The sequence below is a fragment of the Pestalotiopsis fici genome (genome assembly GCF_000516985.1).
Source record: "Pestalotiopsis fici W106-1 unplaced genomic scaffold PFICI_Scf_2, whole genome shotgun sequence".
Classification (NCBI taxonomy): Eukaryota; Fungi; Ascomycota; class Sordariomycetes; order Amphisphaeriales; family Sporocadaceae; genus Pestalotiopsis; species Pestalotiopsis fici.
This window is the reverse complement of record NW_006917092.1, coordinates 159763-173403: the sequence shown is the minus strand read 5'-3', so window position 1 is coordinate 173403 and position 13641 is coordinate 159763. Positions and strand designations below refer to the sequence as shown.

Here is a 13641-nt window from a genome sequence, read left to right as displayed (position 1 = left end):
CTGACGTATTTCCGAGGAGCAACCCACTGATCTTGTGATACAATCAATAGGCCGAGAAGAATGCTTCCAAGATCGTTCAACAAGGTGCGTCGCCATGACTTCTCGTTGACAAGCCTCTCTACGATATGTTTCCGCACTCGTCTCACCACTCCTGCTCACATGTTGGTCACAGCCAGGGAATACCGCACCAAGCGTGTGCGCGAGGCTCGCGACGAGGCCAAGAAGGAGATAGAAGACTACCGCAAGCAAAAGGAGGAGGAGTTCAAGAAGTTCGAGTCGGAGCATGCCGCAGGCAACAAGCAGGCTGAGGACGAGGCCAACAAGGAGGCCGAGACCAAGATCACTGAGATCAAGTCAGCGGGCAAGAAGGGCCAGGACAAGGTCGTTGCCGATCTCCTCAAGGCTGTGTTCGAGGTCAAGCCCGTACCCCCCACCACCGCTTAGGTATCTCAAGACAACAATTGCGGGCATAAAGGATAATTAGACTTGGCAGCCATCGGGTTTTAGGTGGCGGGATCTTCGAGGGCAACGGTCTACGATACTGTACAGATGAATATGCGGCACTTTCCCGCGACGAACACGATACAACTGGCACCGAACAACTACATTGGCGAAGGGCAACGGGTAGAAACGATACGGATTCCTGGCGCATGCAGCACTAGCCAGGTCAATTCATGATATTTCGATTTTACATGCAGACTGCTTTGGCAGCACCGCTATTGCAAGAACTCGGCCAGCGTTGTGAGCATCTCGCGGGTATCTTTTGTCTCCTGATCTTCAACATCCATGCCATCGATTTGTTCATCCAATGTTTGCTTGATAACAGTCAGCGTCTCGTCTCTCTCAGCCAATAAGGCCTTGACTTTCTTCCTGGCACCACCATCTTCGGCAATCAACCATGCCAGTGCGAGATCGATCATCTGCAAAGAGAAAAGCCCCGCGTCTAGTCGACGGGAAAACCACTCATCTGCCATATCTTCTTTTTCCTCCGCACTCAGTCGTGACTGTTCAGATCGGATGGCCTCGTCCGCTAGACTGACTCTTGAAGCGTATTCTTGGCGTAATTTGACTAGTTTCGTGGTCTTTTCGTAGTCTTTCTCGACAAATTTGGCCAGTGTTCGTATCCTCTCGGGCGAATTGGCTGGTAGCAGTCGAAGCATGGAGTTGAATATCCCGATGAGGTGTTCAGACGTCTGATTATCGTTCTTCTTCATGAAAAGTGTGAACAAATTCTTGAGTCCGCCAGCCTCGACGATTTTGGCGCATACGTCGGCTCCAGAGGGACCACCAGCGGCGTGATCGAGAAGTCTTAATGAAGCAATCTTGCTCATTTTGCCTTCCTTCAGCATGATCAAGCAGAGCTCAACGCCTTCAGCTTCAACAAATTTCTTCTTTCCATCAGGTTCATCCGCTATACATGTAAGCGCTTCGAACAGATTTTCCATGTACTCTTCTTCCTCGCCTCCTTTCTCAGGGTCTCGTTTTCGGTAAGGAGCGATAAGCTGCAGCATGTTGTCCACTGCATCCATCGCGGCCAGCTGTCTCCGGTTTTTGGAACTTGATTGCACCAAGATGGCCAGGATCTCGGCCGAGTATTGCTTGTTTTGACTGACGACACTTTCTTTTGCCTGCATCCTCTGCAGTAACCATTTAACCAGGTTCTCCTGTGCCCCTATCCTCTCCGCTATGCCCGTCCTCGAGCACAAATTTTCGCATATGTTGAGAGCGTGGTAGATTCCGTTTCGATCCATCTCTTCCTTCTCATCCAATCGTTCCATGTTGCTGAATAACAACCCTAGCAAGTCGGCGTCCAAACATGCATCCACGAGGGCGTTCCATTGCTCGTCCTCGGCGGGCACATCCTCGTCGGTAAGTTCATTCAGTAGCTCCAGCACATCGATTGCAATGTCACTATTCTCGTGCGCCAGCAAGCCGACCAAGCTGGCAATACATCCCAGGTTGGCGAACTCAGGGTATAGGCTTGGGTGTTCGGCCAGAATGCTCAGACCCTTGATGTCCGCGTCCAGGTCGGCTTCGCTCGCAATGAAGCGTGTTGGATCGTCCTCGAACTTGGCCCTCAGCTCGGCATTCTTAGAGATCCGCTTTTCAAAGTTGAGCGCTGTCCGTCGAAGCCAGGAAATGTCAATCTTTTCTTCCTTGAATTGGAGCTGTCCCTCAGCGCTGTCGAAGTAGTCCAGGATCTCGCGTTGCTGTGCACTGACTCCGCCACCAAAGAAACGCCCTTCCTCATCATCTCCGCCTTCTTCCTCCTCTTCGGCCGGCAAAGTCGGGCCATAGTCGCCTTCTTCGTCGTCCGGTGGCGGTGCAGGTCCAGCTTCGATGTCGGCGTCTTCCGAGGGTTCGTCTTCTACATGTGCATGTCGGCTCGAGCTTCCATTTGTGCGTGCAGATTTGTAAATCTCATCTAGGCGCCGAGGGGCGTCAGCAAAATTGGTAGGCAAAGTTTCAGAGAGGGACAGATACTCACTTGGATCTCGAAGAGGTTCGAGCTTGCGTTTGTTGCTGCTGGCGCCCTATTGATGATTAGATAATATTGAATAACAATCGCGAGATAATAAGCATACCTTGAAAAGCTCGTCTATGCTGGTCATGATGGGCGAGGTCAATGGGGCCTCTTCAGTGGCTAGTCAAAAGTCGTGATGCGGATTCAGTGGTTTGCGATGGAGCTTCAATTGAGAGCTCCAAGACTCACCGGGCCCCAAAGCTGTGTACGGTTCCACTAGTGAGCCATTCACTGTGACGAGACCTATGACAGTGACTCAATTAGTGACTAATGCACAGTGTGACTTCAAGTTAGCGGGCAGGACCGCGGTCCTACAGCGTCCCGCGAAATCGGAAGGCATGAGTCGGTCTGGATGGCGGGTCAGCATGACTTCTAACATGAGACAAGAATAATAGTTAGACGTACCTTTTTCCTTTTCCATAAATTGAATCGTCTTTTTTCTGGCCATTGCCCCCTTTCCCGTTTTGTCGTTGCATTTTTGTACCTTATTTTGCTTGTGCGGTAGAAGCAGCAAATTTAGAACTTCACCAGATTCTTCTCCAAGATGCCGCCGACTCTCATCCTCATCCGCCACGCACAGGCGCTACACAACATTGAAGGTTAGTCTGAAGATTTGAATACTGTCATTATATATATACTAAGAAACAGTCAAGGTCGATATGACATTCACGACCCAGATCTATCCGAGCTCGGTTTTGAGCAGCTCAAGCTGCTCCGGGAAAGCCTGATGGCCCATCCGCTTGCTCAGAATGCCGGTCTTATTGTGACCAGTCCCATGCGCAGAACCATTCAAACAACCCTTGGGTCTGTGGACTGGCTGATTTCCAATGGTGTCAAAGTGGAGGCAGATGCTGATTGGCAAGGTAAGTTGTATTGTTGAATTATCGAGGATTCCTCCTAGGCCCCATCCTGTGCAGAATACAGAGATTCTCACAGACAACATCTCATGCTTATGGTAATTGAATGTTTTCCATTTTTATTAATCTTGACTCAGAAAACTCTGTTAAGCCCTGTGACACTGGGTCACCTGTTACAGCTCTAGGCGAGGAATTCCCAGTTGTCGATTTCTCGTCTCTAGATCCTGTATACCCCGATAAGTCAACACCAGCTGGATCAAAATATGCGTACAACAAGACGGCCCTACTCGCACGTGGACAGCGTGCTCTACGGAAACTCTACAACCGACCGGAAAAAGTCATCATCGTCATTTCCCACTCGGGCTTCCTGCGGGAGTGCATTTCGGGTTTCTGGTACTTCAACTCTGATTACCGTATTTTTGAGTTTGAAGAGCGAGCAAGCGATGATGAACCCTACACACTCAAACAATCTGATGAAACACTTGAGAAGGGTGGTGGTCTAGGCCTCAGTCATAAACGCGCCGTAGGTCTTGGTAACAATTTGCCAGATGAAAGTCTGAAGAACGCACAATAGACACATGTCCAGACAACGGATAGAAGAACACGGGCAATAGAAATTACATTAGACGTTTGACGACGGAGCCAATGAGAACGGTATCACAACGCCGGGTTTCTCGTCATTCAATGATTAGGTAGATAAGATTTAGACCTATAAGATGCTCGAGCGGCTTTCATAATAACATTTCTTGCCTGGCAGAGAAGCCTCGGCCTCGTGGTTTTAGCATTTCATCCTCTTGATCTTGATCTTCAGTCTATTTGGCCGCAGTGCGAACCCTGGATCCTCGATTGTAAAAGACCTTTCCACACTTATGACTTCATAAGTACTTATCAACTCGACTACCTAGTCCATAACTATTAAAAGATATAAGCCAGGCCGTGTGCACACGAATGCACCAAGTTTAAGTGAGCGCGGACTTACGAACGTACCTCTTTTCTATGTTATACGAAAGCCATTATAGAATGCTTCAGAGGCAAATGGTGATCGCTGAGCTGGAGTCAGGCCATCCCACCGCGCCTGATCTGTCTTGTTGGCCATTTCCTCTCTTATCAATGGGTTCAACATTGGAACAGCTGGTACGATATCGATATTTGTTCCCTTGGGGAACATGTATGCCATCAATGATCATGATAGCTGCTTCTTGGCGATGATGCGAAGTCGCTCAGCAATTATTCGTAAGCTGAATCTCTTGGTCCTGTGAAAGCGATACTTACAGGGGGCCGTATTGGCGCGGAATCTCTTCTAGGAAATCCTCGACATAATGAAGGGTGTCAATATTTTGAAAGTCAAAGTTTGGCATGCTTGGACAATGTGATGCTGCAATAAATAGACTTTGTAAATATTCATGCCTTCTTCACATCAAGTATTATCGTTGAGTATCAACTTTTTGGCCACGTCCGCAGCCACGGAGACGATTATTGTGTTCCAACGTGAGGTACATAATCCACGGTTGGAACTATTCACTTACTGACTTATCGGCTTCCTCTGCTTATTCCTTGTAGATCCTAACTTTGTAGTCATCAAGCCATTTGTCTTGAATGATTGTCAGCTGCGAAGCCTGGGTCTTCTTCATGTATGCGTCCTTTTCATCATCCTGATAGTCATCTCTGTCTACGTCCATGAAACCTTGTTCTGCAATACTGCGCGGTGTTATCATGAGCGAATGTCCTTTCCCGTGGTCAGCGTTTCATCGTTAGAAGACTTCAAGATTGCGGCCTACCATTGATCCCTTTATCGCACGCAATCCGCATCATGCAATTGGCGACATCTTCCTGTTCCCCAAACTCAACACCTCTGTCCAGGAGCCATTTCTCGTACTCGGCTGTACGTATGGCGCTTCTGATCCAACACGGTGCAACGTAATTGATTCTGATTGCTTGTTCCCAACTTGAGCGCCTCGCTGTACGCATAAATCCCCGTAGCCCGTACTTGGTCGCTGTATATTCCCAGTTGCCCTGTAGTCATCAAAATATAAGAATCTATGTAGACCTAGGTGGTGTGCGTACTTACCGGTGAGTCAATCCAAGCTACCATGCTTCCAGTGATAATGAAACATCGATCGCGCTCCGGCGTATCTGGTTGCTTTCGAAAAAAGTGTACGGCAAGTTTCCAGGTATACAACGAACCTTCCAAATTGACCTTGATGATATTGAGGTTGGGTTTTGTAGGTTCTCCATCAGGGTCTGACGAGTATGTGAGTTGATTCATCTATAGCTGAAGCATGCCCGAGTTATGACGCACCATCCAGATTCCAAAGGCTATCCCCAGAACTTCGACTAATGCCTGCATTTGCAATCACGATATCCACGCTGTTGCTGGGACTTTTACTGCGTGCCGTCTCGAACATGGCTTTCTGTTGGTCCCAGTCGCGTATGTCCACATGGACAAACGTACAGACGACTCTGCCATTTGTATCATTGAGCTCTTTCTCAATCTCTTTGCCTCGGTCATTAACATCTCCGAACGTCACAAATGCTCCGGCCGCCACGAAGTCACGAACACATGTCTCGCCCATGCCATTTGCACCACCAGTGATGACAACAGACTTTCCGCGCGCCTGTGTACGGTCAGGCACAATGGTGTGGTCTATTGGCCCAGTATATTCGTACCGTGGGAGTGGCATGGTGGCGGCTGATTGGTTGACGGGGTAGATTGGAGTATTCCACCGGTAGATTGTCTATAATGACTTGACTCGACCATGAACCTACTTCAGGTGCTTCGGGAAAAGTATTATGTCGTGATTTTTACGAGCTCAATCTTAGCAGTGATCTCGGCTTTTACGATTGAGGCGACTTATGCCAATCGGGCATGCTGTGATGTTGACCACTATTGGCTACGGGCAGTTCCTTTTCGCTCCGCAGTTCTTGGTAGTTCAAACTTGAGGTCAGGTTGTCAGAATAGCCGTTCAACAACCCCTGTCAATCTCCGCAGTTGGAGTTTGCGGGGGAATTGGCAAACATGGCAACCCCATTTAGGATAACCATAACCGAAGATCTCATTTGTGCCACGATGTGAGCAATGCCGAATACGCCGGTATTGTACTCTGACCACCATTTCATGTTGCCAGACACTTGTTTTCGAATGCACGAAACAGCTTCAAGCGGCTACAAGGATTTGATGAGACCGCTTCCAGGCCTCAGCTGAGACGTTGGACATTTGAGCCGATTCGGACATGGACCGATCATCTTACTACTTCATGATGAATACCGAAGGTCAATGCCCTGGCGATGGTGAAAGTGGATTGCACGATCATAGAATTAATGCCGAAACGGCTTCGCTAGATTTAGGATGACCCTTGCAAAGTAGCAAGTAAGGGAATGGATGAGCCATCCACGTATTATATGCAGCTATGCTAACCCTTGAGACTCCCAAACTGGCTTTAGATCTCTAAAGAAAGACCATTTGAGGCTTTCCCCCCAACCTTTGGCTTTCCACTCATTCAAACTTTCAGGAAAGTGTGGTACTCCATCCCTCACGGTCGAGTCGTGAGCAATGATGACGAAAACGTTATCGAGGCAATCCAGTTCCTGCAGTTTTCCTGCCGTGTGTTTCGCCAAAGGGATGTCACGACCAAAAGTTATGTCGAATAGAGTGTCCGTAGGGCTACGTTGTCTTGAATGTTGTAAATCCTCCCAGGCATGACCCGGACACAGCGGTAAGCTGCTCTCGGGCTTACAAGGGTGAGGTTTGATTGAAGCAGGTACCGGGAGGTACTTGGATGGCCTAAAGATGCCGGCATAGTGACATACATCACCGCCTAGAAGGACAAAGCTGTCTGGACTCGTCGTGGTTCGAGCCAAGCCACATAGGTGACCAATTGCGTGTCCCGGACTATCAAGTAAGTAGAATGATCCATCTCCAAAGTAGTCATACGCTGGGAAACGTCCGATTCTCAGAGTGCGAGGACCTTGAAAATCGATTTCACGAAGCTCGCGGTTGCTGTAAACTATCAGTCAAGCGAACTCTCAAATTTGAGCTCTTTGAAACACTCACGCATAATCGCTTTCTTGTATCGGGCTCTCGGGATTGGCAGGAGCTCCAGGCAGCATTGCTTCCTTGAAACCCTTGCCTACTACCAAATCGGTGCTTGAAGGGAAAGATGACGGGTCGCCGATATGATCCCAATGCCAATGACTAATCTCACGTAAGTATTGAATTTTGTCTCTTGTCTCGAGACTCTTACAGGGATTACCTCCAAATGACAGCCTCAATATCCGTGGGCTTGATACCTCCATCTTCCAAGATATCGGCCACGTTCTTTGTGACTTGAATATGATATTTAGTGGTCGGAATGTAGGCTGCGATTCGGGGAGAATAATTCTGATAGTCTTTTCTGATGCCAAGATCAAAAACAAGTTTGCGGCCTGATGGGTGTTCCAAGAGAAAGGAGTGCGATGGCGACGTAGGAAAAGTCTCTAGTCCCGGTACAGGCGGTGTCATGAAGCGTTTCAGTATTGCTGGCCCAAAATTGACCGGATTGATGAGCTTCACAATGATTGTCTGCTGCCCTGCTGGCAACTCCACCCCTAATACAGCATCTGCCATATTGTCTAGATAGGTTGGTAGGCAGTCTTTGATGGTCGCTTGGATGATCAGACTTGTTGAGTGTCTGTAAAACTGCTATTCACCCAAGTCACATCTCCCATTGCTATATCAGCTCTTCAGAAGGAAAGCCAGGGGGGTAGTATAATCAATGTTGGCATCCAATCCTCGCTTCCTGGTCGTCCACTTGTGTGTGGGGAGCCCAGTAACCTGGCACACCCTGTCAAGCTGACTTGGCTTTAAAAAAATTAGTGTGGCGGGGGAACACGTGGATGCTATAGGGAATTGTCATACAACGGATATCCCCATCCACACCCCCATCATCTCCCAACTATTGAGAAACAATTATGATAGCACAATAATCCCGGTCGGCTGTCCCTTTAATTCCTCTCGTAGCGAATCTCGGTATTTCGGTAAAGGCTGTTTTGGGATTAGACCCTCTGCTTTTCGGTATCCAGACTCGACGGCTATCGATTGACACGGGCGTGGCGACAGGACATTCGGCTATGATGATGTGGCCCAAGAATATTGGAATAGCTGATCAAATGCAATGTCCTTGCTCAATACAGCCCGGACCCCTACCCAGGTATACAGGCGAACTCAGGATGCATTAAGAGCACACAGCACGCGAGTGATGTCGCCTCTCCAATCTGCCAAGAACAATTCCGCGAATGAAGCTGAATGATCCAGGAATCCCCAACTCCCCAGATTTCCCCATGATTGACCCCACTTGCCAGTATAGTTGACTATGCCTGTAGAAGAATAACATTACTCTGCCTAGCGTACCAATACTACGGGCAACGCTATTCGACCATATATCAATCCTCTCAATCCGAGATAGGACTCGTACACCTATGTCGGGCGAGTTTTCAGAAACCCGCTTCTATCTTTGATTGATTTTGTAATCGCTCCAATCTTGAATCATGTCTGACACAAGCGAGAAAGACGCTACGCAGATGGCTGAGCAAGTAGAAACTGCCAATCCCATCAAGAAGACTCAAACAGTCGACACTCTACGTGACGACGAGGCTTTGCAAGTCTTGGCTAACCACGATGGAGATCAACACTGGAATGAGGCTGAAGAAGACAAATTGCGTCGCAAAATTGACTGGAGGCTAATGCCAGTCCTCTGCATGACATATTGTCTCCAGTATTATGACAAAGCCATGTTATCGCAGGCCGTAAGGAGCTGAAGACTCGGTGCTTTTTTCGTCCATTATTCTAATCAAGATGATTCTACAGGCACTATTCGGCTTGCGAACTGAGCTGGATTTGACAGGCAACCGCTATTCCTGGACAGCATCTATATTCTACCTTGGCTTCATCGCGGGCGCATATCCCTCGATGGTCCTTGCCCAGAGATTTCCGATCGAGCGAGTGGCATCCGCAACAGTCATCCTATGGGGCTTGTGCCTTATCCTGACGACGGTCTGCCACAACTATCGAGACATATATGCGCAGCGGTTCTTCCTCGGCGTCTTGGAAAGCGGCATCAGCCCCATGTTTATGCTTATCGTCGGATCGTGGTACAAGAAACATGAACAGGCAATGAGAATGGGTATATGGTATAGCTGCACTGGATATGTCAGTTGTATTTCACCCTTGATAAATTTTGGGTTTGGACAGATCGGCGGCGGTGTCTCGTCATGGCGCTACATGTACTACTTCTCTGGCGGTCTCACTATTGCCTGGGGCTTGATCCTGTACTTTGTCCTTCCGTCCGATCCCATTCGAGCCAAGGGATTCGGACCGCGCGAGCGCTATATTCTAGTCGCCCGACTGAGAACAAACAACTCGGGTGTGCGCAATACACACTACAAGGTGGATCAAGTCACTGAGCTGCTCCTGGACATCAAGAATTGGCTTCTGTTCTCCGTCGCCTTGCTTTCCATGATTGCCAATGGCCCGATTTCGACCTTTGTCCCAATCATCATCAATGGCTTTGGCTTTAGCACGTTAAACTCTCTGCTCCTACTCATCCCCGCCGGATTCTACGCTGGCTGCGTCCAGCTTTTGATGCCATTCTTGGCCATGAAACTTCCGAAAGCCAGGTGTTACATCATATTCATTGCGCAAATGGGTACAACCCTCGCAGCTCTTCTTCTCTGGCTACTGCCCTTGTCTGAAAGAGGTGGCCTATTGTTTGCCACAACTATCCTACCATCTGTGGGCGGCGGCTACGCTGTTCTCATGTCTCTATCAGTTGCAAATACTGCCGGATATACAAAAAGATCAATCAGTTCAGCTAGCTTATATATTGGATATTGTCTCGGTAAGTTATACTATTCGCAACGGTCTCCTGGGCTTTGCTAAACCTTTACAGGCAACTTTGCCGGCCCCTTGGCCTTTCACTCCCAGGACGCACCACGCTACGGACCTGGATTTGTTGTTGTGGTTATTACGTCCATTGCTGCCGCTCTATTGATCATTTTTTATCGATTCATCTGTGTGTGGACAAACCATAGACGAGACAAGACGGGCATTCTGGAAGGTTACGACCATGCGTATGAGGATGACTCTACAGACAAAAAGGTATGATTTTCTTCAAGTAGCCCTTCGCAGTTGAATCACTAATATCTGGTGACCAGAATCCCCAATTTCGTTATATATTGTGATTCTCTTGGTCTCACTTCCAGTAAATATTCTATATTTGCAGACACTTTCATAGCTTCGAATAATGTTTGGTGCAGATTTTGAGCGACATGATTGCAGCCTACTGGAATAATCAAGTTTGGCATCTAGCAACGGCTAAAGTTTCACATCAATGAATGCAAATTATTTGATAGTATCATACACAGGAGGGTTTCTATGATTCATGCCTGCTAGTAAACCAATCAATCATATACCCATCAAGGGACCTTGTGGAAATATATTGCACAGCATACCGCTGTTATCAACGCGTTTTTCCGGCTGATCATTATTCAGCCAGTCCGAGATTCAGGAAATCCAGTGGATCGAATTGTGCGAACGGCTCGAATAGGTCTTGATACTCGGTCATGAGCGTCTCATGGAATGATGTATTCTCTGGCGACGGGAACCGTGTCCTTGCTGCTCCCGGTTCTTTGCCAGGTAGGAGTGCTGCAGCTATTCGATTTGTCGCCTTTGTGACAGTAGGAAACAGAGCTGTCCAGTCAAACTCGCCACTATTCTCAAGGTCTCTATCTGTCCCGTCCACAGTTGATGCGTCATCCCCAAGATTGGAGTTGGCAGTACGAGAGTCCTCGGTCAGTGGCTGGCCAGGTTTTTCACCGCCAGTCGGTCCAGCTTGGCTTCTTAGCCGGTCGAAACCTTGACACAGGATATTTGCGGATCCCCACATGCGTTGCAACTGTTTGGCAGAATTTGTTAAAACATCCAAATCGGCATTTGCCTCTTGGCACAATCCTTCAATCCGGCTGGCTTGTAGGAGAGCAATAAATGCAGTACCGGAATACCAGCAAGTAATGGCCATTAAAAACCGAGTGTCGCCCCGGGACAAGATGTCGCGTAAAATCCGGGCTATACAAGAAGCTGCTAGTATCGCTGGAGGAAGCGCCTGTGGCAGCGATTGAGCGGAACGCTTGAGATGGAGTATGACAATTGTTGTGAGGTAAGGCAGATATAATTGATGCACATCGCGATCAAAGTTTATTGTCGTCTGAGATCCGATGGGAAGCTGCAGGTGTGGAGGCAGCGACTGGACCCAGTCCACGAGTTTCTGCCGTAGGTGTGTAGGAAAGGGAGAGCTTTGCTCCATTTTTGATCGGGAAAGACATTTGGCTATGTCACCAATAATGCCACAAAGACGGACCCAGGCGATAAATATCTCTCCTTTCCGCTGCATTCTTGGTTCTGGAGGAAAATCAGAGAGACTGGGCTCTTGTATGTTGCAGTCTAGAGGATCAATGATGCTGGGCTTGCTCTGACACAAGGCCGTGAGGCGCTCTCGCGCAAAGGCGGTCCACCATATTCGACGCCGGAGACTAAGTACCGGTCCAACCAAAGCAGGTTGAGGAGGAGTCGGCTCACGGTGAAAGTTCATCTGCTGAGCATGTCGAATAAGCACCGATGTCCACCACCACGACGAGTGTCGGTGTGCGACCGTTGGAGGACGTGGAGCCCACCAATAAAAGAGCGATACAGCTTGTAATGTAGTCACGCCGTCGGCCTCTTCGTCATTGTAAAACATATTTCGAGCTTTGTCGTAGTAGTTGGCTGGTCCTTCATGAGGAATCAATGGTGGGCGTATATGGCTTGCGGCAAGCGCCATGGCATTGGCGAGCAGAGGAGAGCGCAAGCAGTCTTCTAGGATAGTGCCCACATCCAGAACTGGGCACCAAGGGTACACATAGTCGATGTAAGTTTCTGCAAATATTTGCAAAAGCTCTAATTGCCGGGGCCCAGACAAGTTGTGGTCACGGTCTACAGTAGCCTTCATCTCTTGTTGTTGCGCATCGTACTGATTCTCAGGACCATAAATTTGCAGAAACCCAGTATCGACATCAGTGGGACTGCTTCTGCTGGTGTGCAAAGCTATTGGCGGTTTTATGATCTGCAGCCCACTGTCTCGCTGAGACCTTGGACTATCACGGGGAGGTGGATTGCTTCCAGATGACTGAGGATGTGACACAACAGACTCGGTGCGTGTTTCGTCGGCCGACGACGGAGATGGAGGCGGTCGAGCGTGTTGAGGTTGTTGTACGCCATGGTTTGCGTTTCTTCTCCTCTTTGATGGCCTTATACGACATTCTCTGCCGCCTGCACGGCAGTTTGTGCATTTTCCATCTCCCGGGCTGTCCTTTTTGCTCTGCAAATCACACTTGATTTTCTTGCCATGGCAAGCAGAGCAGACCAATTCTGCCCGTTTCCGTTTTGGCTGGTTGTGATCAAAGAGCAGCCACTCGCCGATATGTTCCGTCATCCTCTCGTGACTTCTTGACTCTCACCACTCGAGGGCCCCTATTTTAACAAACAGGGAGGCTCAAGGACGGAACTATCGATGGATTGTCGCTCAGGATGAGCTCGATGTATGTAAGCTGTTCACTTAGGTGATTACCTAGGTGGGTAGTTGGAGACCTGGTATAATGCTGGAGTCCCTGAAGCGATCCCCGCATTCTCCCCAGACCCCGCGCCGACGGACCCAACGCAGCCTCCCTGCAATGCGCAAGGGGGATATTGCCGCAAATACTTTAGTGGCAACAAGCTCCTAGGCAGGTGGCCACACAGCTGTTGACTCTGGACGATGATTCCAAACGTAACACACTTGCACATGCAGGGGCGACAGATCAGTTATCACTGTTAGAAGATTGCGAAATACAGAGTCTTTAGAGCTCCATCCATCTTCATCTGAACCAAGCTTGACTTGGGCCGCTGAACACAATACGACCAAGTGACGTCTCTAGGGAGCTTTGGCTCTAGCACTGCCCAGGTGCGTCTCTCCAGGGCTGTAAACTATCAGTTTAGGGGCTCAGTTAGCTTCACTTGTCTGTCTAGTGGCCGTCTTTCGCCGAAGGTTGCCTAGCCCCAATGGACTCGTCTAGAACTACAAGCCTAAAAAGCGTACAGCCACCGAGAACATTGCAGTCCAGACAGAACGCAGGGAAAAAAAAAAAAAAAAAAAAAAAAAAAAAAAAAAACCGACAGTAGAACGGCGTCGTATTTACATACAAAGTACTAAGTAC

At 48.7% G+C, this 13641-nt stretch overlaps 7 protein-coding genes across 7 annotated transcripts; 3 read left to right on the top strand and 4 right to left on the bottom strand.

Moving 5' to 3' along the window:
• Nucleotides 1–60: 60 nt before the first annotated feature.
• On the top strand, nt 61–444 carry PFICI_02177 (V-type proton ATPase subunit G; the record flags this gene model as incomplete). Its single annotated transcript, XM_007830758.1, has 1 exon — nt 61–444. The coding sequence occupies one exon, from the start codon at nt 61–63 to the stop codon at nt 442–444; it is 384 nt and encodes a 127-aa protein (XP_007828949.1).
• A 272-nt stretch (nt 445–716) lies between these two features.
• On the bottom strand, nt 717–2612 carry PFICI_02176 (uncharacterized protein; the record flags this gene model as incomplete). Its single annotated transcript, XM_007830757.1, has 2 exons — nt 717–2534; nt 2586–2612. The coding sequence occupies 2 exons, from the start codon at nt 2610–2612 to the stop codon at nt 717–719; spliced, it is 1845 nt and encodes a 614-aa protein (XP_007828948.1).
• A 456-nt stretch (nt 2613–3068) lies between these two features.
• PFICI_02175 (uncharacterized protein) lies at nt 3069–3955 on the top strand (the record flags this gene model as incomplete). Its single annotated transcript, XM_007830756.1, has 3 exons — nt 3069–3123; nt 3178–3387; nt 3519–3955. 3 exons carry the CDS (start codon nt 3069–3071, stop codon nt 3953–3955), a joined length of 702 nt encoding a protein of 233 aa, XP_007828947.1.
• Nucleotides 3956–4928: 973 nt separating this feature from the next.
• On the bottom strand, nt 4929–6062 carry PFICI_02174 (uncharacterized protein; the record flags this gene model as incomplete). The annotated part of the gene is made up of 4 exons (XM_007830755.1): nt 4929–5107; nt 5160–5394; nt 5450–5622; nt 5681–6062. The coding sequence occupies 4 exons, from the start codon at nt 6060–6062 to the stop codon at nt 4929–4931; spliced, it is 969 nt and encodes a 322-aa protein (XP_007828946.1).
• Nucleotides 6063–6786: 724 nt separating this feature from the next.
• PFICI_02173 (uncharacterized protein) lies at nt 6787–7984 on the bottom strand (the record flags this gene model as incomplete). Its single annotated transcript, XM_007830754.1, has 3 exons — nt 6787–7378; nt 7433–7573; nt 7632–7984. The coding sequence occupies 3 exons, from the start codon at nt 7982–7984 to the stop codon at nt 6787–6789; spliced, it is 1086 nt and encodes a 361-aa protein (XP_007828945.1).
• Nucleotides 7985–8904: 920 nt separating this feature from the next.
• PFICI_02172 (uncharacterized protein) lies at nt 8905–10519 on the top strand (the record flags this gene model as incomplete). Its single annotated transcript, XM_007830753.1, has 3 exons — nt 8905–9162; nt 9224–10253; nt 10305–10519. The coding sequence occupies 3 exons, from the start codon at nt 8905–8907 to the stop codon at nt 10517–10519; spliced, it is 1503 nt and encodes a 500-aa protein (XP_007828944.1).
• Nucleotides 10520–10898: 379 nt separating this feature from the next.
• On the bottom strand, nt 10899–12881 carry PFICI_02171 (uncharacterized protein; the record flags this gene model as incomplete). The annotated part of the gene is made up of 1 exon (XM_007830752.1): nt 10899–12881. The coding sequence occupies one exon, from the start codon at nt 12879–12881 to the stop codon at nt 10899–10901; it is 1983 nt and encodes a 660-aa protein (XP_007828943.1).
• Between the last annotated feature and the right edge of the window lie 760 nt (nt 12882–13641).